Source organism: Equus przewalskii, chromosome 21, assembly GCF_037783145.1.
Source record: "Equus przewalskii isolate Varuska chromosome 21, EquPr2, whole genome shotgun sequence".
NCBI lineage: Eukaryota > Metazoa > Chordata > Mammalia > Perissodactyla > Equidae > Equus > Equus przewalskii.
Window position 1 is genome coordinate 6,435,565 of NC_091851.1, and position 26,732 is coordinate 6,462,296.

The 26,732-nt window shown below is 38.7% G+C and overlaps 1 protein-coding gene across 13 annotated transcripts in view; it reads left to right on the forward strand.

Annotated features, from left to right (window-relative positions):
• DZANK1 (double zinc ribbon and ankyrin repeat domains 1) overlaps nt 1-26,732 on the forward strand; it is an 89,794-nt gene that overhangs the window by 43,652 nt on the left and 19,410 nt on the right. For 9 of the 13 annotated variants that reach the window (XM_070589508.1, XM_070589504.1, XM_070589509.1 and 6 more), the window contains 3 exons: nt 9,631-9,753; nt 10,909-11,073; nt 12,617-12,824. In XM_070589508.1, the coding sequence (XP_070445609.1) occupies nt 9,631-9,753; nt 10,909-11,073; nt 12,617-12,824 (496 nt within the window). The remainder of the gene's footprint in view (nt 1-9,630; nt 9,754-10,908; nt 11,074-12,616; nt 12,825-26,732) is intronic. The other 4 variants (XM_070589510.1, XM_070589512.1, XM_070589511.1 and 1 more) reach the window with 1 other exon arrangement.

Consider the following 26,732-nt stretch of genomic DNA (forward strand, 5'->3'; position numbering starts at 1 on the left):
CTAATTTCTCTTGTGATTTCTTATTTGACCTATAATTTATCTATAAGTTGGTTAATTTCCAAATATATGAAGTTTCTCTAGTTATCTTATTGTTAGTGATTTATAATTTACTTCCATTATGATCAGAAAACATACTCTTTATACTTCAGTTATTTTAAATTAATGAGACTTGTTTTTTGGCCAGTACATAGTCTAACCTAGAGAATATACCAGGTGCACTTGAAAGAATGTGTTTTCTGTCATTGTGGGTACAGTATTCTATAAATATCAATTAATTCAAAATGGAATGTTGCGCAGATCTTGTATTTCCTTGCTGAACTTTGTCTAATTGTTCTAGCAAATGCTGAGAAAATGGTATTAAAACCTCCAATGATGATTCTGGAATTATTTGTCTCCAGGTGTTTTTTTAATTTCTTCTTTGATTTCTTCATTGACCCAGTGTTCAGTAGCATTTTGTTTAAGTCCTTAGAATTCTTTTAAATTTTTTTATAATTAAAAAATGCTTTTTGAGTTCATAATAGTTTACACCATTGTGAAATTTCAGTTGTACATTATTTCTTGTCTGTCACCACGTAAGTGCTCTCCTTCACCCCCTGTGCCTTTCCCATACCCCCCTTCCCCTGGTAACCACTGAACTGTTTTCTTTGTCCATGTAGTTGTTCATATTCCACATATGAATGAAATCATCTGGTGTTTGTCTTTCTCAGTCTGGCTTATTTCACTAAGCGTAGTTCCCTCCAGGTCCATCCATGTTGTTGCAAATGGGATGAATTTGTCTCTTTTATGGCTGAGTAGTATTCTATTGTATATATACCACATCTTTTTTATCCAATCATCAGTCAATGGGCACTTGGATTGTTTCCATGTCTTGGCTATTGTGAATAGTGCTGCAATGAATGTAGGGGTACCTGTGTTACATTGGATTGTTGATTTCAAGTTGTTTGGGTAGTCACCCAGTAGTGTGATAGCTGGGTCCTATGGTATTTCTATTTTTAGTTTTTGAGGAATCTCCATACTATTTTCCATAGTGGCTGCACCAGTTTGCACTCCCACCAGCAGGGGGAGGGTTCCCTTCTCTCCACACCCTCTCCAACATTTGTTATTTTTAGTCTTAGTGATTATAGCCATTTTAACAAGTGTAAGGTGGTATCTTAGTGTAGTTTTGATTTGCATTTCCCTGATGATTAGTGATGTTGAACATCTTTTCATGTGCTTATTGACCATCTGTATATCTTCTTTGAAAAAATGTTCATATCCTCTGCCTGTTTTTTGATCGGGCTGTTAGTTTTTTTGTTGTTCAGTTGTGTGAGTTCCTTATATGTTATGGAGATTAACCCCTTGTTGGATATATGATCTGCAAATATTTTCTCCCAATTGGTGGATTGTCTTTTGTTTTTGATCCTAGCTTCTTTTGCCTTGCAGAAGCTCTTTAGTCTGATGAAGTCCCACTTGTTTATTTTTTCTTTTGTTTCCCTTGTCTGAGAAGACATGGTGTTTGAAAAGATCCTTTTAAGTTCAATGTCAAAGAGTGTACTATGTATATTATCTTCCAAGAGTTTTACGGTTTCAGGACTTATCTTCAAGTCTTTCATCCATTTTTAGTTTATTTTTGTGTATGGTATAAGATAATGATCTACTTTCATTCTTTTTCATGTGACTGTCCAGTTTTCCCAACACCATTTATTGAAGAGACTATCTTTTCTCCATTGTGTGTTCTTGGCACTTTTGTCAAAGATTAGCTGTCCGTAGATGTGTGGTTTTATTTCTGGGCTTTCAGTTCTGTTCCATTGATCTGTGTGCCTGTTTTTGTACCAGTACCATGCCGTTTTGATCACTATGGGTTGTAGTACATTTAGAAGTCAGGGATTGTGATGCCTCCACCTTTGTTCTTTTTTCTCAGGATTGCTTTAGCGATTCGGGGTCTTTGGTTGCCCCATATGAATTTTAGGACTCTTTGTTCTATTTCCGTGAAGAATGTGATTGGGATTCTGATAGGGATTGCATTGAATCTGTAGATTGCTTTGGGTGGTATGGACATTTTAACTATGTTTATTCTTCCAATCCATGTTCATGGAATCTCTTTATGGCGTCATCTATTTCTTTCAATGTTTTATAATTTTCATTGTATAAGTCCTTCACCTCCTTGGTTAAATTTATTCCTTAGGTACTTTATCCTTTTTGTAGTGATTGTAAATGGAATTGTATTCTTGAGTTCTCTTTCTATAAGTTCATTATTACTGTGTAGAAATGCAACTGACTTTTGTAGGTTGATTTTGTACCCTGCAACTTTACTATAGTTGTCAATTATTTCTAATAGTTTTCTGGTGGATTCTTTAGGGTTTTCTATAATGTTGTCTGCAAACAGTGAGAGTTTCACTTCTTCACTCCCTATTTGGATTCCTTTTATTCCTTTCTCTTGCCTAATTGCTCTGGCCAGAACCTCCACTACTATGTTGAATAGGAGTGGTGATAGTGGGCATCCTTGTCTTGTTCCTGTTCTCAGAGGGATGGTGTTCAGTTTTTGCCCATTGAGTATGATGTTAGCTGTGGGTTTGTCATATATGGCTTTATTATGTTGAGGTAATTTCCTTCTATCCCTATTTTGTTAAGCGCTTTTATCATAAATGGCTGTTGGATCTTGTCAAATGCTTTCTCTGCATCTATTGAGATGACCATGTGGTTTTTATTCCTCATTTTGTTAATGTGGTGTATCACATTAATTGATTTGCAGATGTTGAACAATCCCTCTGTCTCTGGTATAAATCCCACTTGATCATGACGTGTGATGTTTTTGATATATTGCTGTGTTTGATTTGCCAATATTTTGTTGAGGATTTTTGCATCTATGTTCATCAGCGATATTGGCCTGTAGTTTTCACTTTTTGTGTTGTCCTTGTCAGGCTTTGGTATCAGAGTGATGTTTACCTCATAGAATGTGTTAGGAAGCATTCCATCTTCCCTAATTTTTTGGAATAGCTTGAGGAGGATAGGTGTTAAATCCTCTCTGAAAGTTTAGTAGAATTCTTTAGGGAAGCCATCTGGTCCTGGCCTTTTATTCTTTGTTTACTGTTTCAATCTCTTTCCTTGTGATTGGTCTATTCAGATTATCTGTTTCTTCTTGATTCAGCTTTGGGAGATTGTAAGAGTCTAAGAATTTATCCATTTCCTCTAGATTGTCCATTTTGTTGGCATATAGCTTTTTGTAGTATTCTCTTATAATCCATTGTATTTCTGTGGTATCCATTGTTATTTCTCCTCTTTCACTTCTAGTTTTATTTATCTGAGCTTTCTCTCTTTTTTTCTTTGTAAGTTTGACTAGAGGTTTGTCAATTTTATTTATCTTCTCAAAGAACCAGCTCTTTGTTTCATTGATCCTTTCTACTGCCGTTTTTGTTTCAATAGCATTTATTTCTGCTCTGCTTTTTATTATTTCTCTGCTTCTGCTGACTTTGGGCTTTGTTTCTTCTTCTTTCTCTAATTCAGTTAGGTGTACTTTGAGATTGCTTACTTTTGATTTTTCTTGTTGTTAAGGTGTGCCTGTATTGTGATTTCCTTCTTAATATGGCTTTTGCCACAGCCCATATGAGTTGGTATGGTATGTTTTCATTTTCATTTGTCTCCAGATATTTTTTGATTTCTCCTTTAATTTCTTCGAGGGTCCATTGCTTGTTCAACAACATGTTGTTTAGTCTCCACATCTTTGTCCCTGTCTCAGCTTTTTTCTTGTCATTAATTTCTAGCTTTATAGCATTGTGATTGGAAAAGATGCTTGTTATTATTTCAATTTTCTTAAACCTAAAAGAAGATATTAAAAGTAACACAATAATAGTAGAGGACCTGAACACCCCACTCACATCATTGGACAGATCATCCAGACAGAAAATCAACAAGGAAACAATGGAATTAAATGAAAAGCTAGACCAGTTGGACTTAATAGACAAATATAGAACATGCCATCCAAAAACAGCAGAATACACATTCTTCTCAAGTGCACATGGAACATTCTGAAGGATAGAATATATGTTGGGAAACAAGGCAAGCTTCAATAAATTTGTTAATAGTTTCTTTATGTACCTTGGTGCTCCTGTGTTCGCTGCATAGACATTTATAAGTGTTATGTCTTCCTGGTGGAGTGTCCCTTTGATCATTATTACTGATTATATATTCTTTGTCTCTCTTTATCTGTCTTATCTTGAAGTCTATTTTGTCTGATATAAGTATTGCAATACCTGCTTTCTTTTGTTTGCCATTAGCTTGGAGTATCATCTTCCATTCCTTCACTCTGAGCCTGTGTTTGTCATTGGAACTGAGATGTGTTTCCTGGAGGCAGCATATTGCTGGGTCTTGTTCTTTAATCCATCTTGGCACTCTGTGTCTTTTTATTGGGAAATTCAATCCATTTAAGTTTAGGGTGATTATCAATATATGGGGGCTTAATGCTGCCATTTTATCACTCGTTTTCTGGTTCCCCTGCATTTCCTTTGTTTCTCATCCTGTGCATTTGGTCTACCAATTAAGTTATGTAGTTTTTTATGATGTGTTTCTTTTTTTCTCCTTATTTATTATTTGCGTTTCTGTTCTGCTTTTTCGTTCAGTAGTTACCATGAGGTTTGTATTCACAATCTCGTAGATAAGATAGTCCATTTTCTGATGGCCTCCTATTTCCTTGGACTAAACCGATTCAGTCTCTTTCCTATTCCCCTCCTAAGCTGTTTTTCTCACATCTTATTCCATCTTGTGTTGTGAGTTTGTGATTAAAATGACAAGATTATCTTTGTTTATTGTGTTTTCCTTCTCTGTATCTTTAATGCTATTCTTGAGTGTTTGCTAACTTGTTCTGATGTATAGCTGCAAATTTCTGTTTTTATTCCATTCTTTGTAACCCTTTCTCCCTTTTTTTTTTCCAGATATGAGGACCTTCCTGAGGATTTCTTGTAGGAGGGGGTCTTGTGGCTATGAACTCCCTTAGCTTTTGTTTATCTGGGAAAGTTTTAATTTCTCCATCATATCTGAAGGATATTTTTGCTGGATATAGTATTCTTGGCTTAAAGTTTTTGTCCTTCAGAGATTTGAATATGTCATTCCAGTCTCTCCTAGTCTGTAAGGTTTCTGCAGAGAAATCTGCCGAAAGCCTGATAGGGGTTCCCTTGTAGGTTATTTTCTTTTGCCTTGCTGCCCTTAGTATTCTTTCTTTGTCATTCACTTTTGCCAGTTTCACTACTATATGCATTGCAGTAGGTCTTTTTACATTGACATATTTAAGAGATCTGGCAGCCTATTCCACATGGATTTCCATCTACTTCCCTAGGTTTCAGAATTTCTCTTCTATTATTTCTTTCTTTCTTTTTTTTTTAAGATTGGCAGCTGAGCTAGCAACTGTTGCCAATCCTATTTCTTTTTCTGCTTTTTCTCCCCACATCCCCCCAGTACATAGTTGTACATTTTAGTTGTGGGTCCTTCTAGTTGTGGCATGTGGGATGCTGCTTCAGCATGGCATGATGAGTGGTGCTATGTTCGTGCCCAGGATCCAAACCAGTGAAACACTGGGCTGCTGAAATGGAGCGCACGAACTTAACCAGTCAACCACGGGGCCAGCCCCTCTGCTATTATTTCTTTGATTAAGCTTTCTGCTCCCTTCTCCTTTTCTTCTCCCTCTTGAATACCTATAATTCTTATACTGCATTTCCTAATTGAGTTGGATATTTCTTGGAGACTTTCTTTATTTCTTTTTAGCCTTAGTTCTCTCTCCTGCTCCATCTGGAGTGTTTCAACCATCTATCCTCAGTTATGCTGATTTGCTCCTCTATGATGTTAGCTTGAGTGTTTGGGGAGTCCATATTTTGTTTTATCTCTTCCATTGTGTCTTTCATATCCAATATTTCTGATTGATTCTTCTTTATAGTTTCAATCTCTTTTGTTAAGTAGCTCCAGAACTTGTTGAGTTGTTTTTCTACATTCTCTTTTAACTCGTTAAGTTTTTTGATGATAGCTATTTTGAATTCTCCCTCATTTAGATTACATACTCTGTGTCCTCAGGACTGATTTCTGGGTACTTGTCATTTTCTCACTAGTCTGGAGAGCTAATATAATGTTTGATATTCCCAGAGGGTATGGCTCTGTTTTTGTGCATCCTGGTATTATTTGGTCGCAGTTACTGCGTATCACCACTGGGTGGGGGTCAAGAGCTATGTCTTCTGAGCCCTCTGCTGTCTGCCAAGATCCCAGGTACTGGAGCCAGCGCTGGGCAGATGAGGGGGAGGGATGCTTTCTCCTGCATGCTCTCAGGGTTTTCTCACTCTGCCCTCACTATCTGCTCTCCTGCGGTGTTGGCCTGCTGAGGTCACCCCTGCATTAGCTTTCACCTTGGTAAGGGTTTTCCCTTAGGCTGCAAGGGCCCTCAGCCATCTTTGATGTTCTCGCGAACAAATGTCCCCTCCCCTGTTCCTTCCCTCTTGGAGGCTACCCATGGTCCTGGATCCCAGTCTTTTGGGGAGGGAGCGAAGTTTTGTCTCACCCTTTTCCACCTCCTCTGAATGGGGCTCCAGCCTCTCCACCCTCCATCATATGGCTGCATGGGTCTCTCAGATGTCTTTTGGGTTGTGTGGATGTCCTCTGTTGGAGGATGAATGTCTTTTTCATCGTATGGTAGAGGAGAGAGGTCATCGGAGAACTCACTCTACCATGGTGCTGACGTCACTCCTGATTTCCTATCTTTTTATTCATTGTGGGAAGAATATATGCTTTAAAATTCTGGTAGCCAGTTCCAGCATCTGATCCATCTTAGGGCTGGACTCAATTGATTTTCTTTTCTTTTGAAAGACATTTAGTTCTAGTTCATTCCAGGCACTGCGTTCCCCAAACCAGGGATATAAATTATTGGCTGTTAAAGCAAAGCAAAACAAAACAAACAGCAACAACAAACTAAGGACTCATCAGAGAATAAATAACAGAATCCAGAAGCATCACAACCTGACGTATTTAACAGCAGGACACAATCTAAAATTCCTCAACATGCTCAAAACAACAAAACTGGCGGTTGTAGAGGGAGGGGAGCAGAAAGTTTGGTCTCTGTGCAGATATTTTTTCTTTAGCTGAACTGCTTTGAGTGTTCTGTCCATGGTTTGTTCAGGGGTCAGTAAGAGATGTGACCAGAATTTGGGGATCTCCTCTTTGTTTTTTTTTTTTCTGGGAGCTCTCTACCTCTTCAGTAGCCAGATATTCCCCAGCTTCAGTTTTATGGTTCTCCTAGCCAGAAATGCTGTTCCTTTCCCACCTGTTCACATGTGCTGTGTGGACTCCTTCAGCCCCAGGCTAAAAGGGAACTAACTTTGTTGACACCCCTCCTCCTGTGTGCACTTGCTACGAGGGTCTGTCTGCTCCTCTTCATTCTCCAGTGCCTTCATGTCGTATGAGCAGGTTTTAGTTCTTTTCTGTGTGGTAGTCATTTGGTGTGGTCTTCCTCTGTCACTACCAAAAGGAAAATCTGTATAGTTTCTCTCTAAAAAGATGGTTTATGTTATAAAATATGTGTTTCCTTTTCAGAACTGAGACTAAAAAGCATGCTAATGAGCTGACAAATTTAATAAGAAAACCCATCTATTACCAAATAAAATCTGATGCAATTTTAGGATAGCCTTTTGTTGATTGTCATTTGTTTATCTTTCAGACTTTATGTCACTCTCCCATCATGAAATTACACTTTATAATTTTCCAAGACGCCACAGAAAAAAAATAGTGACATTGGGAGAGCATTAAAAAAGAGAGCAGTGGTGCTTTGGAGTTCTTGGAGTGATTTTTCTGATAGGTTTAAGTGAATTGCCAAGCAAAAGATTTATTTTTTCAGACATTCTGGACTTCTTATATAAATAGTAAAATAATTTAAGCTGATTTTATTAACTGTCAGTGATGTAGTTGTTTCTGGGTCTCACCTGTCAAGAAAACTCTTTCAGGAACAATTAAAAAATTGTATTTCTATCTAAATGGTATATCAGAGTTTAGATGTCACAATGAGAGTATTTGTCATTGAAGTGCCATCGAAGTAACAATGCATGTTCAATCTGATTGCTTTATGTCTTTTCTTTGTTTAGCAGCATTAATTTGAATGGAGTAAGATAACTTTTCTTCCTTTAAAGCAATGTTATATAAAAAATCTACTTGAATAGTAGATGCATTTAAATAAAAGGTTTGAAGCCTTTATATTTAGAAACCCAAGTTGGCAAGTTTTATATCAAGACCCTGTTTTAAGAGTAGTATAAATTGAAACGTAAGTCTGAAGCAAAAGTATCCAAAGGGTTTCTCCTTTGATTTATTCCAAGGAGTCTCTCTCTAATTGCACAGAAATGGGGTGAAAGTAAACGTACTCAAAAGAAGGATTATCTTTCTCAGCATCTGTGGATTTTAGGGGCTCACGTGGCCTCTTTGTGGACAGATAACTCTTTTAGGATAAGGGAGTAAGACTTGAAGTAAAACAGGATACTGTTGGACAAATAAAGTTAACTAAAACAACAATCTTTAAGGAAGAAGTGTCCTTAAAAAATGTTTTCTCTAGTGTGCACATTCTTAGCATTATACATGTGATGTATGACAGTACACACGTTCAGTTACCAATTGAATCAATTATTCGTTGATTCATTCATTCAATAATTACTTGAATGACTCCCATGTGCCAAGGTAGCAGGTACTGTGCCAAGTGGGAAAAAAATGTGAAATGATAGTCCTTTCCCTTAAAAAAATTAGGATCTAGTAGAAAGCAAGATGAGAAGGGAAGGAAGCTGACATACTGAACTTGACCCTATGCTCTGCATTCCTATGTACTTAATTGCCGTTAACCATCTAAAATTCCCCTGCAGACCTGGGAGAAAGCTGCTGTATTGAAGAGACTGCATGGAGTCCTGCATAAAAGTCATGGCCCGGTTTCAAATCTTAGGTCTTACCCTCTCTGTGCCTCAGTTTCCCTCTGTAAAATAAAGATGATGTTGGCACCCACCTCGCAGGTCTGTCATGTGGATTGATGCAAGGGTACAGGGGCTGTGTTCAGAACATTGCCTGCACATAGTAGGTGATCCTGTCACAGTGACGATTACTGTCATCCCCACTTGTTGATGAGAAATCTCTTCCCAGGCAATAGTTAGTGAGTAGCAGGAGCAAAGATTCGAATCCAGATCCACCTAACACAGTCTTGGAAATTCTCACAAAACAATTCTATCTCCCCCAAATAAAATAATTCTGCTCATGTCTCAAGAGAGGAAAATAAATTCACATTTCTGGATGGAAACCAGACCCCAAAGGATAGAAGATAAAGCTCAGTCGTGACACCTTAGGTCGCTCACCCTCTTTACCTTCTTTCCTTGTTAATGTTATTGCAAATCAGCGGGAGGCTTGCTGTCTTTGGTGTTAAAGATACTGAGGAATATCAAGTTGTGTGAGACACCAGTTTCATCGACTGTCTGTGAAGGAATGTGTGCTCTTTGTACTAATTTGTTAATTGATGAAGCTCATCAGTTTTCCTCTTTTGGACAAAAATACTTATTTCCAGGGCTTACATTGATTTGGGGCTTTTTTCTTTTCTGGAATGGAGGGGGATTGGAGAATATAGTATTGATCTGCCTGTAAATGCGTTGTGTTCACCAGTCCATGTGCAGTGGAGCTAAAGCCCCTCCTCCGCCCACTCAGAAAGGGGAGAGCGTTTCCTGCCCCACATGTGGTCGCCGGAGTCGCCGGGAAGCGCGCTGCTGTGACTGGCATGGAGCCACGGTGCGTATTTGACTACGAAGCTGCTCGGTGCTGAGCACCTGACCAGCACCCGGAGGGAGCCAGCTCCTCCTCTGCCAGGGCCTCGCAGAGGTGGCTTCTTAGGATTTGGGTACAGGCACCTAGTTACCTAAGAATCTGGAGACACAGATAATTAATTCTCTTAAACTGAGAAAGGTCTCTCATTGCAGTTTTTTTTCTTAAAGATTGGCACCTGAGCTAACAACTGTTGCCAGTCTTCTTTTTTTTTTTCTTCTTTCTGCTTTTTCTCCCCAAATCCCCCCAGTACATAGTTGTATATTTTTAGTTGTGGGTCCTTCTAGTTGTGGCATGTGGGACGCCGCCTCAGCGTGGCCTGACGAGCAGTGCCATGTCTGTGCCCAGGATCCAAACTAGCAAAACCCTGGGCCGCCACAGTGGAGTGTGCGAACTTAACCACTTGGCCATGGGGCTGGCCCCATCCAATCTTCTTTTTTTTTTCTCTTCTCATTACAGTTTTAATTTGGATTTCTTTGAGGTTAAACTTTTTCACTCATTTATTGACTATTGGCATTTCTTATTTTATGAATTGTTTGTTTACCTACCTTTTTAATAAAACACAAAAATATGTATTTATTTATTTGGATAAGTGTTGCATGTAAATTATACAAAAGGCTTATAGTGAAGGCGTGGTCTGTCTCCTCATCCCAGCCCCGCAGCTCCTCTCCCCAGAAGTGGTCACTGTTACCAGTTTCTGAGGTGTTATTTCAGCCATTCAATGTGTCAATAACTAAACTAGTAGTGAATATGAACACTGATGCAATTCTTTTTACCTAGCAATGCATCTTGTTAGTAACCTCTTCCTTCTTTTCGTTGGCTTCATAATATTCCACTGTCTGTCTGTACCATGATGTATTTTGGCCCTCCTCTGGTGCTGGACTTCTAGGTTGTTTCCAGTTATTTCCTTTAAAACCACAATCCTGCAGGGAATGGTCTTGAATATACTTCTTTGTGTACTTGTCCATCTACAGGATAAATTCTAGAAGGTAAAATTGCTGTGTCAGGGAGTGGGCATATGTTATTTTGGTGGCTGGAGATTGCATGGTGTGGGAGTAATTTATGTGGGGAAATTGTGACTCTAATATTCATGAGAACATAACAATATTTTCTGTCCTCTAGCCTGGCATTCCTGCTTGCTACTCTGTTTGCCCTAAATGTGAGGCCAGCAATCACCCATCTGCCCGGTTCTGTGGCTCCTGTGGTATTTATGTGAAGTCCTCGACCAGACTTAGTGTGGACAGCCACCTGGCTCTAGCTGCTGGAGAACCTGGCCCTTTTGCCGAGGTGAGACCTCCTCTGCAGTCAGAACTGGTGCCCAGGAAGAAGTTGTGACTCTGGACTTGTGTTCTCCACCCTGTGAATCAACCCAGGGAAAGAGAACCAAAACGTTCAGACCTTTTGCATGGACTTTCAACTAGGTGTATAAATAAATGAAATCAATTTAGGTTTTAAACACTTGAGTGATTTCTTCAGAAATCAAAGATCTATGCATTTATCTATAGTAGAATGAGGTCTAATTGCATCTGCAAGGCAATAGATATAATGTCCTTAGGGAGAGGTGGATTTAAACTACATAGGATAGAAAGTACTTCTCTTGAATTTCTTATGTGACGCACCAAGAACATTCCCCCCGACTCTTATATTTTAGAAAACTTACATCTGGTATATAAAATTGCTTTTGCCATTTACAGCAATTGGACAGTATGAGGAAAATCTCACAACATTGTTGTCAGAAGGACTTAATCTCTAATTGGCTTTGTGTTAGTCTTTTGTGAATTTCTCTAAGCTACATAAAGACTTTGCAGGTTTCTTTTCTTTTTTTTTTTGAGGAAGATTAGCCCTGAGCTAACATCTGCTGCCAATCCTCCTCTTTTTTGCTGAGGAAGATTGCCCTGAGCAAACATCCGTGCCCATCTTCCTCTACTTTATATGTGGGATGCCTACCACAGCAGGTTTGCCAAGCGGTGCATAGGTCCGCACCCAGGATCCGAACCGGCAAACCCCAGGCCGCCAAAGCAGAACGTGTGAACTTAACCGCTGCACCATTGGGCTGGCCCCTGCAAGTTTCTTCTTATCTCTTTGCTAGAAGAATTTGAAGATCGATAGTTATTAGAGAGACAGCACATGCACCCAGCCACTTTGCATTCATTTTTAGGTAGTTCATGGCCTTCTTAACCCATATTGAAAGACTTATGGACCCTGGGACCTTTGTGCAAATAAGACAAAGGTGTTCTTTCCTCAAGACGCTTGACTGCCATCTGTTGGAAATTGATTGTAATATACTAATTTTGTTAGAAAGACATTTTCTTCCATCTACCAGAAAAATTGTCCTCATAAATATGCAAATATATGATGTCTACCATGTGAATGGTACCCCTTTAGATGCAATGCTGTTGTGTAGTGCAACAGCCTACATAACCTTACGTGGTGGTCCTCTCAGGTCCGCAGGTCCAGGTGCAGGAGAGTCTCTCACAGAAAATGTTGGTGCCCAGTGACTGGGTGTGGATGAGTATTAAAGGCTATCTTCATTAGATTGTGGAGGTGAGAGAATAGCTACCACCCCGACCTCAGGCAGGAGAGGGAACATCAGTTATTTGCTGAATTTGAGACAGTAAATGGCCCAGGGGATAGGGCTGGCTTCGTAGATCAGGCTGAAAGTTGCTGGGAAAGACAGAAACAAGGAAGATGAGGCAAGGGCTGAAAACTCCTTTTTAGTTCAAAGTACAGTTTTGGGGAGATGATTTTCCTTCTGATTAGAATTGTTTTCTGTGAGTAACATGAAGAATTAATTATGTTCTGATATCTTATGTTTCTGCCTCACTAATAGCCCCGATCTGCCTGGCAGTCCCCAAATGTTTCTCTCCCCAAGCCTGATGCTGGGACCAAGAAGGATGTAGGAACACAGACCACTGGCCTGTTCTACCCATCTGGCAAGCTACTAGCCAAAAAGGAGCTGGAAATGGCTTCTCAAAAGCAGAGGCAGGAGAAAATGAGTGACCACAGACCTCTCCTCACAGCTGTCAGCCCAGGAAGAGGTGAGGAAAACGACGATTTCTCGTCAGGAGGGAACTCTTTCTCTGAAAGAAAATTTTGTTTTTTCTTCTTTTAGATTTGTTTTTATGTATAAGGAGTAAGTTCCTTTCTTTTTCTTTTTTCACGTAATTTTCCTTTGTGTGGATAACAGCTCTTCCCTAAACTTTTGGCACTCCGATGTTTTGACTCATAGCCCCCTTGTCTAGTTTGTAAATCAGATAGCACATATGGATTTCTACTATTATGGCAGAAATGTTGTTGGTCTGTGTTGTTATTGCTATCTGATATTATCTCTTTTTTTATTGCAGTAAAATCCACATAGCAAAATTCACCATTTTAACCATTTTAAAGTGTACAATTCAGTGACATTTAGTACATTAGCAATAGTGTACAACCATTACCACTCTCTTCGTCCAGACCATTTTCATCACCCCAAAAGTCAACCCTATTCTCTTTGAGCAGTCGCTCCCCACACCTCCTCTCCCAGGTGCTTGGCAGCCACGAATCTACCTTCTGTCTTTACAGATTTGCGTCTTCTGGACGCTTCATATTAATGGAAGCATATAATATCTGGTCTTTTGTGACTGGCCTTCTTTCACTTAGTATAATGTTCTCAAGGTTCATCCGTGTTTTGGCATGTTTTAGTACTTCATTCTTTTTTTAAAGCTGAATAATATTCTATTGTTAGCATATATGACATTTGGTTGATCTCTTCATCAGTTGATGGACATTTGAGTTTTGTCTACCTTTTGGCTGTTGTGAATAATGCTGCTGTGAACATTCACGTGTAAGTTTTTCTGTAGACGTGTTTTCATTTTTCTTGGTTATATCCATAGGAGTGCAATTGCTGAATCAAATGGTAACATTATGTTTAACTTTTTGGGGAACTTCCAGACTGTTTTCCAAAATGGCGGCACTATTTTCCATTCTGACCAGCAGTGTATGAGGGTTCTGATTTCTTTACATCTTTGCCAACTCTTGTTATTATCTTTTTTGTTATAGTCATCCTGGTAGGTGTGAAGTGGTATTACATTATGGTTTTAATTAGCATTTCCCTGGTGACTAATGATGTTAAGCATCTTTTCATGTGCTTGTTGGTCATTGGTATATTTTCTCTAGAAAAATCTGTATTCAGATCCTTTGTCCAGTTTTTTTCTTTTTTGGCTGAGGAAGATTTGCCCTGAACTAACATCTGTGCCAGTCTTCCTCCACTTTATATATGGATTGCCGCCACAGCATGGCTGATGAGTGGTGTATGTCCATGCCTAGAATCCAAACCTACAAACGTGGGTCACTGAAGCGGAGTGTGCTGAACTTAACCACTATGCCGAGGAGCTGGCACCCTTTGTCCATTTTTTAACTTGGTTTTTTGTCTTTTTGTTATTGAGATATAAGAGTTCTTTATATATTCTGAATACTAGACTCTTACCAGATATAGAATTTGCAAATATTTCCTACCATTCTGTAGGTTGTCTTTGAACTTTTCTATGTCCTATGAAGCACAAAAGCTTTAAATTTTAAGTCAAAATTTTTTTTCTTTTGTTGCTTGTGTTTTTTGTGTCATATCTAAGAATCCGTTGCTGAATTCAGGTCACCAATATTTACCCCATCTTTTCTTCTAAGATTTTTAAAGTTTTAGCTCTCACATTTAGGTTTTGGGTCCATTTTGAGTTAGTTTTTGTATATGGTGTGCAACTTCATTATTTTGCAGGCAGCTCTCCAGTTGTCCCAGTACCGTTTGTTGAAGAGATGATTCTTTCCCTGTTGAATGGTCTTGGCGCCCTTGTCAGAAGGCAGTTGGCCATAGATACATGGGTTTATTTCTGGACTTTCAATTCTATTGCACTGATCTATATGTCTATCCTTATGCCAGAACCACACCGTTTTGATTACTGTTGCTTTGTAGTAGATTTTGGAATTGAGAAGTGTAAGTCTTCCAACTCTGTTCCTCTTTTTCAAGATTCTTTTGGCTATTCTGGGTTCTTGAGTTTCCGTATGAATTTTAAGATCAGCTTGCTGATTTCTACAAAGAGGCTAACTGGGATTCTGATAGGGGTTGTGTTGACTCTACAGATCAGTTTGGGGAGTATTGCTATCTTAACAATATTAAGCCTTCCAATCCACAAAACATGGGATGTATTTCCAATTATTTAGATCTTTAATTTTCTTCAATAGAGTTTTGTAGGTTTAAGACTGTAAGTTTTGTACCTCTTTTTTTTTTTTAACTTTATTCTTAAATATTTTATTGTTTTTGATGTTATTGTGAATAGAATCTTTTCCCAATTTTATTTTTGGACTGTTTGCCGCAAGTGTATTTTTGTATATTGATCTTATATTTTACAACTTTCTAAACTTCTAAAATTAGTTCTAATAGTTCATTAGTAGATTCCTAGAATTTTCTATATACAAATCGTGTCATCTGTAAATATAGTTTTACTTCTTACTTTCTAGCCTGGATGACCTTTATTTCATTTTCTTACCCAATTTCCCTGGTTAGAACCTCCAGTACAATGTTAAATAGAAGTGGTGAGGCAGGAATCCTTGTCTTGTTCCTGATTTTAGGCGAAAGCATCCAGTCTTTAACCATTAAGTATGATATCATCTGTGGATTTTTCATAGATGCCCTTTCTCAAATGAAGGAAATACCTTCCTATACCTAATTTTTGAGTATGTTTTATTTTTTTTATCATGAAAGCATTTGGCCTTTGTCAGATGCTTCTCTGCCTATATTTAGATGATCATGTGATTTTTGCTTTTTATTCCATTGATGGTGTTTTACATTAATTGATTTTCAGAGGTTAAACTAACCTTTCATTCCTGGGATAAACCCCACTTAGGCATGTTGTATAGTTCTTTTTGTAGGTTTGTGGGTTCAGTTTGCTAATGTTTTGTTGAAGATTTTTATGTCTATATTCATAAAAGAGATTGGTCTTCAGTTTTCTTTCTTTGTGATGTCTTTGTCTGGTTTTGGTATCAGAATAATACTGGCCTATAGTTTTCTCTCCTCTTCTATTTTTTGGAAATGCTTATGAAGAATTGATATTAACTCTTCCTTAAATGTTTGGTAGAATTCATCTGTGAAGCCACTTGGACCTGAATTTTGTCTAATGGGTAATTTTGATTACTAATTCAATCTCTTTACTTCTTATAGGTCTATGTAGATTTTCTATTTCTTGTTGAGTCAGTTTTGGTAGTTTATATATTTCTAGATATTTGTCCATTTCATCTGAGTTATCTAATTTATTAGTATACAGTTGTTCATAGTTTTCCTTCATAATCCTTTTTATTTCAGTAAGGTTAATGTTAATTTCCCTATTTCATTTCTGATTCTAATAATTTGAGTGATTTCTCTTTTTCTTGGTCGATCTAGAGAAGAACCAACTTTTGGTTTTGTTGATTTTCTCTATTGTTTTTTTATTCTGTTATTTTTTTCATTTCCACTCTAATCTTCATTGTTTCCTTCTTTCTTCTTACTTTATGTTGAGTTTGCTCTTCTTTTTCTGGTTTCTCAAGGTCAAAAGTTCAAGTCTTGATTTGAGATCTTTCTCTTTTTTTAATTTTTTAATTTTTTAATTAATGTTATGATAGATTACAACCTTGTGAGATTTCAGTTGTACATTTTTGTTAGTCATGTTGTGGGTACACCACTTCCCCCTCTGTGCCCTCCCCCCACCCCCCCTTTTCCCTGGTAACCACCGATCAGATCTTCTTATCAATATACTAACTTCCACCTATGAGTGGAGTCATACAGAGTTCGTCTTTCTCTGTCTGGCTTATTTCACTCAACATAATATCCTCAAGGTCTATCCATGTTGTTGTGAATGGGACGACTTTGTCCTTCTTTATGGCTGAGTAGTATTCCATTGTATATATATATATACCATATCTTTATCCAATCATCAGTTGCTGGGCACTTACGTTGGTTCCATGACTTGGCTATTGTGAATAATGCTGCGATGAACATAGGGGTGCATGGGACTTTTGGAATTGCTGATTTCAGGTTCTTGGGATAGATACCCAGCAGTGGGATGGCTGGGTCATAAGGTATTTCTATTCTTAACTTTTTGAGGAATCTCCATACTGTTTTCCATCGTGGCTGCACCAGTTTGCATTCCCACCAACAGTGTATGAGAGTTCCTTTTTCTCCACAGCCTCTCCAACATTTGTCACTCTTGGTTTTGGATATTTTTGCCATTCTAACAGGTGTAAGGTGATATCTTAGTGTAGTTTTGATTTGCATTTCCCTGATGATTAGTGATGATGAGCATCTTTTCATGTGTCTATTGGCCATCCGTATATCTTCTTTGGAGAAATGTCTGTTCCTGTCCCCTGCCCATTTTGTAATTGGGTTGTTTGATTTTTTATTGTTGAGTTGTGTGAGTTCTTTGTATATCATGGAGATTAACCCTTTGTCAGATAAATAACTTGTAAATATTTTTTCCCAATTAGTGGGCTGTTTTTTTGTTTCAATCCTGTTTTCCCTTGCCTTGAAGAAGCTCTTTAGTCTGATGAAGTCCCATTTGTTTATTCTTTCTATTGTTTCCGTCATGTGAGGGGTTATGGTGTCCGAAAAGATTCTTTTGAAGCTGATGTCAAAGAGTGTACTGCCGATATTCTCTTCTAGGAGACTTATTGTTTCAGGCCTAATCTTTAGGTCTTTGATCCATTTTGAGTTTATTTTAGTAAATGGTGAAAAAGAATGCTTGATTTTCCTTCTTTTACATGTGGCTGTCCAGTTTTCCCAGCACCATTTGTTGAAGAGACTTTCTTTTCTCCATTGGAGGCCCTCAGCTCCTTTGTCAAAGATTAGCTGTCCATAGATGTGTGGTTTTATTTCTGGGCTTTCAATTCTGTTCCATTGATCTGTGCATCTGTTTTTGTACCAGTACCATGCTGTTTTGATTACTGTAGCTTTGTAGTATGTTTTGAAGTCAGGGATTGTGATGCCTCCAGCTTTGTTCTTCTTTCTCAGGATTGCTTTAGCAATTTGGGGTCTTTTGTTGCCCCATATGAATTTTAGGATTCTTTGTTCAATTTCTGTAAAGAATGACATTGGAATTCTGATTGGGATAGTGTTGAATCTGTAGATTGCTTTAGGTAATATGGACATTTTAACTATGTTTATTCTTCCAATCCATGTGCATGGAATGTCTTTCCATCTCTTTATGTCGTCGTCGATTTCTTTCAAGAAGGTCTTGTAGTTTTCGTTGTATAGATCTTTCACTTCCTTGGTTAAATTTATCCAAAGGTATTTTATTCTTTTTGTTGCAATTGTGAATGGGATTGAGTTCTTGAGATCTTTTTCTGTTAGTTCATTGTTAGCATATAGAAATGCTACTGATTTATGTATGTTGATTTTATACCCTGCAACTTTGCTGTAATTGTTGATTGTTTCTAATAGTTTTTCTATGGATTCTTTGGGGTTTTCTATATATAAGATCATGTCATCTGCAAACAGTGAGAGTTTTACTTCTTCATTGCCTATTTGGATTCCTTTTATTTCTTTTTCCTGCCGAATTGCTCTGGCCAAAACCTCCAGTACTATGTTGAATAAGAGTGGTGAAAGTGGGCACCCTTGTCTTGTTCCTGTTCTGAGAGAGATGGGTTTCAGTTTTTGTCCGTTGAGTATGATGTTGGCTGTGGGTTTGTCATATATGGCCTTTATTATGTTGAGGTACTTTCCTTCTATACCTATTTTATTGAGGGTTTTTTTTTATCATAAATGGCTGTTGGATCTTGTTGAATGCTTTCTCTGCGTCTATTGAGATGATCATCTGGTTTTTGTTTCTCATTTTGTTAATGTAGTGAATCACGTTGATTGACTTGCGGATGTTGAACCATCCCTGTGTCCCTGGTATAAATCCCACTTGATCATGGTGTATAATCTTTTTGATGTATTGCTGTATTCAGTTTGCCAAAATTTTGTTGAGGATTTTTGCGTCTATCTTCATCAGTGATATTGGCCTGTAGTTCTCCTTCTTTGTGTTGTCCTTGTCAGGTTTGTAGATCAGGGTGATGTTGGCTTCATAGAATGTATTAGGGAGTGCTCCATCTTCCTCTATTTTCTGGAATAGTTTGAGAAGGATAGGTATTAAATTTTCTTTGAATGTTTGGTAGAATTCTCCAGAGAAGCCGTCTGGTCCTGGACTCTTATTTTTGGGGAGGTTTCTGATTACTGTTTCTATTTCTTTACTTGTGATTGGTCTATTCAGATTCTCTTTCTTCCTGATTCAGTTTGGGTAGGTTGTATGAGTCTAGGAATTTATCCATTTCTTCTATGTTGTTCAATTTGTTGGCATATAGTTTTTCATAGTATTCTCTTAGGATCCTTTGTATTTCTTCAGTATCTGTTGTGATTTCTCCTCTCTCGTTTCTAATTTTATTTATTTGAGACTTCTCTCTTTTTTTTTTAGTGAGTCTGGCTAAGAGTTTGTCGATTTTGTTAATTTTTTCAAAGAACCAACTCTTTTGTTTCATTGATCCTTTCTACTGTCTTTTTTGTTTCAATATCATTTATTTCGCTCTAATTTTTATTATTTCCCTCCTTCTACTGACTTTAGGCTTTGTTTGTTCTTCTTTTTCTAATTCCATTAGGTGTCATTTGAGGTTGTTTATGTAAGATTTTTCTTGCTTATTGAGGTGAGCCTGTATTGCAATGAATTTCCCTCTTAGGACTGACTTTGCTGCATCCCAAATCATTTGGTACGGTATGTTTTCATTTTCATTTGTCTCCAGATAATATTTGATTTCTTCTTTAATTTCTTCAATAATCCATTGTTTGTTCAGTAGCATGTTGTTTAGTCTCCACATTTTTGGCCCTTTCCCAGCTTTATTCTTGTAGTTGATTTCTAGTTTCATAGCATGATGATCAGAAAAGATGCTCGATATTATTTCAACCCTCTTGAACTTATTGATGCTTGCTTTGTTTCCCAAGATATGGTCTATCCTTGAGAATGTTCCATGTGCGCTTGAGAAGAATGTGTAACCTGCTGTTTTTGGATGAAGTGTCCTATATATATCTATTAGGTCCATCTGATCTAATTTTTCATTTAATTCTATAATTTCCTTGTTGATTTTCTGTCTGGATGATCTGTCCATTGGTGTTAATGGGGTGTTGAGGTCCCCTACTATTATTGTATTGCTGTTGATGTCTCCTTTTAGTTTTGTTAATAGTTTCTTTACGAATTTTGGTGCTCCTGTGTTTAGGTGCGTATATATTTATAAGTGTTACGTCATCTTGGTGGAGCGTCCCTTTTATCATTATATACTGTCCCTCTTTGTCTTTCTTTATCTGTTTTGCTTTGAAGTCTACTTTTTCTGATATAAGTATGGCAACACCTGCTTTCTTTTGTTCATTATTAGCTTGGAGTATTGTCTTCCACCCCTTCACTTTGAGTCTGTGTTTGTCTTTGGGGCTGAGGTGTGTTTCCTGGAGGTAGCATATTGTTGGATCTTGTTCTTTGATCCATTCTGCCACTCTGTGCCTTTTTATTGGAGAGTTCAATCCATTCATGTTTAGAGTGATTATTGAAACGTGGGGGCCTACTGTTGCCATTTTATCACTTGTTTCCAGTTCTTTTGCATTTTGTCCTGATGGAGAGCTGTTACTTTGTGTTATTGTCCTTCTGCTTATCTCCTTTGTTCTGGATTTTGTAACCCTTTCCTTTTTTTGGTTTTTCAGGAATGAGGTTCTTCCTGAGCATTTCTTGAAGAGGAGGTTTTGTGGCGATGGATTCCCTTTACTTTTGTTTATCTGGGAAAGTTTTTATTTCTCCATCATATTTGAAGGATATTTTCACTGGATAAAGTATTCTTGGCTGTAGGTTTTTGTCCTTCAGAGTTTTGAATATTTCATTCCAATCTCTTCTAGCCTGTAAGGTCTCTCCTGAGAAATCTGCTGATAGCCTTATGGGGTTTCCTTTGTAAGTTATTTTCTTCTGGCTGGCTGCCCTTAGTATTTTCTCTTTGTCATTGACTTTTGCTAGTTTCACTACTATATGCCTTGGGGTTGGTCTTCTTGCGTTAATAAAGTTTGGAGATCTATTGGCTTCTGTCACATGAAGTTCCATCTCTCTTCCCAAGTTTGGAAAGTTCTCAGCTATTATTTCTTTGAACAGGCCTTCTGCCCCCTTCTCCTTCTCTTCTCCCTCTGGTGTACCTATAATCCTTATGTTGCATCTCCTAATTGAGTCAGATAATTCTTGGAGAGTTTCTTCATTTCTTTTCAGTCTTAGTTCTCTCTCCTCCTCTGTCTGCAGCATTTCTATATTCCTATCCTCCAAATTGCTAATTCTGTCCTCCATATTATCAACCCTACTGTTCAGAGAGTCCAGATTTTTCTTAATCTCCTCCATTGTGTTCTTCATCTCCAGTATTTCTAATTGGCTCTTCTTTATAGTGTCAAGCTCTTTTGTGACATAGCTCCTGAACTCATTGAGTTGTCTATCTGAATTCTCTTTTAACTCGTTGAGTTTTTTAATAATGGCAGTTTTTTTTTTAAAGATTTTATTATTTCCTTTTTCTCCCCAAAGCCCCCCGGTACATAGTTGTATATTCTTCGTTGTGGGTTCTTCTAGTTGTGGCATGTGGGACACTGCCTCAGCGTGGTCTGATGAGCAGTGCCATGTCTGCGCCCAGGATTCGAACCAACGAAACACTGGGCTGCCTGCAGTAGAGCGCGCGAACTTAACCACTTGGCCACGGGGCCAGCCCCAATAATGGCAGTTTTGAAATCATCGTCATTTAGGTTATAGATTTCATTGTCTTTGGGATTGTTTTCTGGGTGCTTATCATTTTCCTTCTGTTCTGGAGATTTAATATATTTTTTCATACTGCTTGATGGCATGGATTTGTGCCTCTGCATAGAGATAGAGTTTAGTCGCTGCTTCCACTTGTTGCAACTGGTGTGGAGGGGGGCAGCTGTTTAGACTGCACCAACCAGGAACCCTGTCAGCTGTTACTGACTGGACCTGGACCCCTCCTCGTAGTCACAGTGGTCCTGTGGGGTCCATCGTCAGTAGTGGGGGCAATCGCAAGGGGGCCTCAGGCTGCTGGTGGCTACTGTTGCAGCCCACTTAGACACACTCCTTCCTTGTAGTCTGCAGTGGTGTTGTGGGCTTTCCCAGCAGCCGGGGGCAGGATCACCTATAATCACAGCTTTGTCCCTGACAGAGCCCACAAGATCATACTTGTCCACTATAGGTCCCAGCAGAGCTATGGGTATCTTCTGCAGTCTGTTGTTAGCTCACCTAGCTGTGCTACTTTTGCCCCAGGGCCTTCCCATCTTGCGATTGCCAGTCGGGACCTCTCCACTAGTGCTGTGCAGAGGCTTTCGCTGAGGCTGCTGTAAGAACCTGGAGTTCCCCCATGGCCTATGTAGCCGTTTCACCGGAGCTCCACTCTGCCCGACTCCACTCTCACGGGATCTCTGGGAGCCCCTTGCCTCATCTGGGACACGGCCAGAGTCTGTGAGCCTGGTGGTGGCTGGTAAGCGGCTGCCTTGTGGGGAATTCTGCTCTCGGGAGCTTCCTGGTGTTCCCAATGCTGGGCGGGGCCTCCCTGCCAATGGCGAGCAGAGGCCTTCCCTGCTGAGGGGGTGCGGGACCCTGGAGCATCCACCCGGGCCACAGAGCTGGGTGCTGGAGCTCCACCCAGTCCCCAAGCACATCCACGGGAAGTCCGGGCACCCCCTGCACTGACCCATGCAGGGCCAGAGACCGTGGGCCCAGCCGCAGCTGGTGGTCTGGTGCCGTGCCGGGGAATCTGCTCGCCAGGAGCTTCCCTTTGTTTCGGTTTCTGGGTGGGGCCTCCCTGCTAATGGCATGCAGAGGCTTTCCCTGCCGGGGGGGTGCGGGATCCCGGAGCCTCCCCCCGGGCCGCAGAGCCAGGCGCTGGAGCTCCAACCGTGTCCCCAAGCACGTCCACAGGAAGTCCGGGCGCCCCCTGCACTGACCCGTGTGCCGGAGACCGTGGACCCAGCAGCAGCTTGAGATCTTTCTCTTTTTTAAAGTAGGCATTTACAACTATAAATTTCCCTGTGAGCATTGCTTTCACTGCATCCCATAAGTTTGTGTGTCGTGTCTTCATTTTCTTTTAACAAAGTTTTAAAAAATTGCTCTTGTGATTTCTTCTTTGACCCATTTGTTGTTTAACAGTGTTACTTTATTTCCAAATATTTGTGAGTTCCCTGAATTTCTGTCCATTATTGATTTCTAATTTCATTCTGTTGTGATTAGAAACATACTTTGTATGATTTCAATCCCTTTAAATTTATTGAGTCTTGATATGGGTTAACATATGATCTATCCTGGAGAATGTTCCATGTGTGCTTGAGAAGAATATATATTCTGCTGTTTTAGGGTGAAGTGTTCTATAGATGTCTATTAGGTCTGGCTGGTTTGGAGTGCTGTTCAAGTGTTCTGTTTCTTGTTGATCTGCCTAGTTGTTCTATTCATTTTGAAAATGGGGTATTAAAGCATGCAGCTATTATCATTGAGTTGTCTATTTCTCTCATCATTTCTGTCAATTTTTGCTTCACATATTTTGGTGGTCTCTTGTTCAGTACGTGCATACATGTTCATAATTGTTCTACCTTCCTAATGACTCTTTTATCCTTATAAAATGTCCCTTTTTTTTTTAAATCTGGTAACATTTATTTGGTCTTAAAATCCATTTTGTCTGGTATTAGTATAGCTACTCCAGCTTTCTTGTGGTTGCTGTTTGCGTGATGTATCTTTTCCCATCTTTTTACTTTCAATCTGTTTGTATCTTTGAATCTAAAGTGTGTCTTCTGTAGGTAGTATATAGTTGGATCTTATTTTTTATCTGGTCTGACAATCTCTGTTTTTTGATTGACTTGTTTAATCCATTCTCATTTAACATTACTATTGATAAAGTTGGATTTATGTTCTCCATTTTACTTTTTGTTTTCTAAATGTTTCTAAGTGTCTTTTTGTTCCTGTTTCTCCTTTACTGCTTTCTTTTGTTTTGCATATTTTCTAATGTAACATTTTGATTTCTTTAATGATTTTTTCACTATATATTTTGAGTTGTTGCCTTAGTGGTTGCTCTAGGGCTTATCTTATACATCTTATCAGAATATGCTTCAGATTTATAGTAACTTAATTCCCATGAGATATAGAAATGCTACTCCTATATAGCTCTAGTCCCTCTTACTGGTTTTATAGGTGTGTATAACAATAATACTTATCTATCTATATTACATCTATATATGTTACAAACCCCCCAAAACAGTTGCATTTATAATTGCATATAACCTTATGTCTTTTAAAGATGCTGAAAGAATAAAGAGCTATTGTATATTTATGGCTTTTGTTATCTTATCCTTCTTTTTCCCATTTCTAGTTCTCTTCATTTATTCCTGTGGATTCAAGTTACCACCTGGAGTCATTTCCTTAGCCCAATAAAGCTTTGCTCCCACCCACCTCCTTTGTGCTATTATTGGCCGGTATGTTACTTTTCTCTATGTTGTAGGCCAAATGTTACAATTATATACATATTAGGTTTTGCTTTATTTAATTAAATTTTTTTTGAGGAAGATTAGCCCTCAGGTAGCATCTGCTGCCAATCCTCTTTTTGCTGAGTAAGACTGGCTCTGAGCTAACGTCCGTGTCCATCCTCCTCTACTTTATACGTGGGACACCTGCCACAGCATGGCTTGCCAAGCAGTGCCATGTCCGCACCTGGGATCTGAACCAGCGAACCCTGGGCTGCCAAACTGGAACATGCGAACTTAACCACTGCGTCACTGGGCTGGCTTCTACATATTGTTTAATAGAATTTTCTTTAATGTTTGTTAAGAGAAGAAAGAAAAAGAAATATGCATTTATAATATCTTTTTAATTTCATAGTTACCTTTAGCATTGCTCTTTGCTTTTTTATGTGTGTAGATTCACATTACTGTCTGGGTCGTTTGCTTTTAGCTTGAAGAACTTCCTTTAGTATTTCTTGTAAGGTGCATCTGCTATCAATGAATTCTTTAATTTTTTTTTTAATCTGGTAATGTCTTCATTTTGCCTTCATTTTTGAAAGAGCTCTGCTGGGTATAGGATTCTTGGTTAACCAGTTGTTGTGTTTTTTGATCCTTTTGAATATGTTATCCCACTATCTTCTGGCTTCCATGATTCCTGCTGAGAAATCTGCTGTTAACTGACTGCAGATCCCTTGTATGTGATGAATCACTTCTCTTTTGCTGCTTGCAAGAGTCTGTCTTTGTTTTTGTCTTTTGAAAGTGTGAGTATAATGTGCGTTGGTATGGATCCTACTTGGAGTTTGTTGAGCTTCTTGGATGTGTAAATTCATGTCTTTCATCAAATTTGGGAAGTTTTTAGCCATTATTTCTTCAAATATTCTCTCTTCCTTTTGCTCTGTCTCTTCTCCTGGGATTCTCATTATGCCTACGTTGGTATGCTTGTTGATAGTTTCTTAGGCTCTGTTTATTTTTCTTCATTCTTTGCTCTCTGTGTTCTTTGCATTGCATAATATCTATCAGTCTATTTTTTAGTTTGCTAATTCTTTCTTCTACCAGTTAAAATTTACTTTTGAGCCCCTCTAGTGAATTTTTTTTTAAAGATTTTTTAATTTTTTCCTTTTTCTCCCCAAAGCCCCCCAGTACATAGTTGTATATTCTTCGTTGTGGGTCCTTCTAGTTGTAGCATGTGGGACGCTGCCTCAGCATGGTTTGATGAGCAGTGCCATGTCCGTGCCCAGGATTCGAACCAACGAAACGCTGGGCCGCCTGCAGCAGAGCACACAGACTTAACCTCTCGGCCACGGGGCCAGCCCCCCCCAGTGAATTTTTAATTTTAATTATTGTACTTTTTTTCTACATGATTTCTATTTGGTTCTCTTTTTATATAATTTTTATGTATTTATTAATATTCTCTATTTCATGAGGCATTATCATAATACCTTCTTTTTCTCCTTCATGCATAGTTTTCTTTCGTTCTTTGGACGTATTTATAATGACTACTTTGAAGTCTGTTAAATCTCTGACATATGATCACTCTCACAGTCAGTTTCTGTTGCCTGCTTTTTTTTCCTGTGTATGGTGGATTAGAGTTTCCTGTTTCTTTGCATGTCTCATAATTTTTTGTGGAAACTAGACATTTTAAATAATATATTGTAGCAACTCTGGGTACTGACTTCCTCTCCAGGCTTGTTATTGTTATTTGCTTGTCTGTTTAATGACTAGCTGAGTCATTTTAGTGAACTCTATTTTGCTCCTTCAGTGGGAAGCTTCTGATGTTGCTCCTTGGAGAATGAAGTCTTGGCCACGCACCCTGTCATCCCAGGATGATAGTGGTTTTGGTGAGGCTCTCTTTGTCTCTTTCCCTAACCACAGTTGGCCGTTAAGTTCTACTTATTGCTGGTTATTACTCCATTATTGTCAACCATGCTCTGGGGCATAAATTGCTCTACAGACTGATCCAATTAAATTTGAGATTCTTTACAGGGATAGTTTTTGTGGTCAGTGTTTGAGATATTTTTCAGACTTCAGGAGACCTCTTCTTAGCTGTTTATTTCTCTGGTTCTCTGTGTTAAACTTGCCAGTGTATGATTTAACTCATATCTCTGGTGAATTTACCAGTCTTCTTTTAATTGCTTTTTACCACACCATCCATTGTTTTAAGAGCACCATTAGGCTTGAACTTCCCCACACTCTGTTGCAAATGGAGTAAGTTCCTATGGAGATTTGAAGCTCTCTGTTTTATGGCCTCCCTCTTCCCTGTGCGAAATATGTGAGCAATGTTCTGGATCAGGAGGTGGGGACAATGGCATGTTTCTCTCAGAATGAGACCCCTCTTCAGAAGCTAGGCTCAGTGAAGGGGAGTACAGCTGTCATCTCTGGTCTTCCTGACTTGCCTCTTCTAGCATGGGACCCCTGGTTT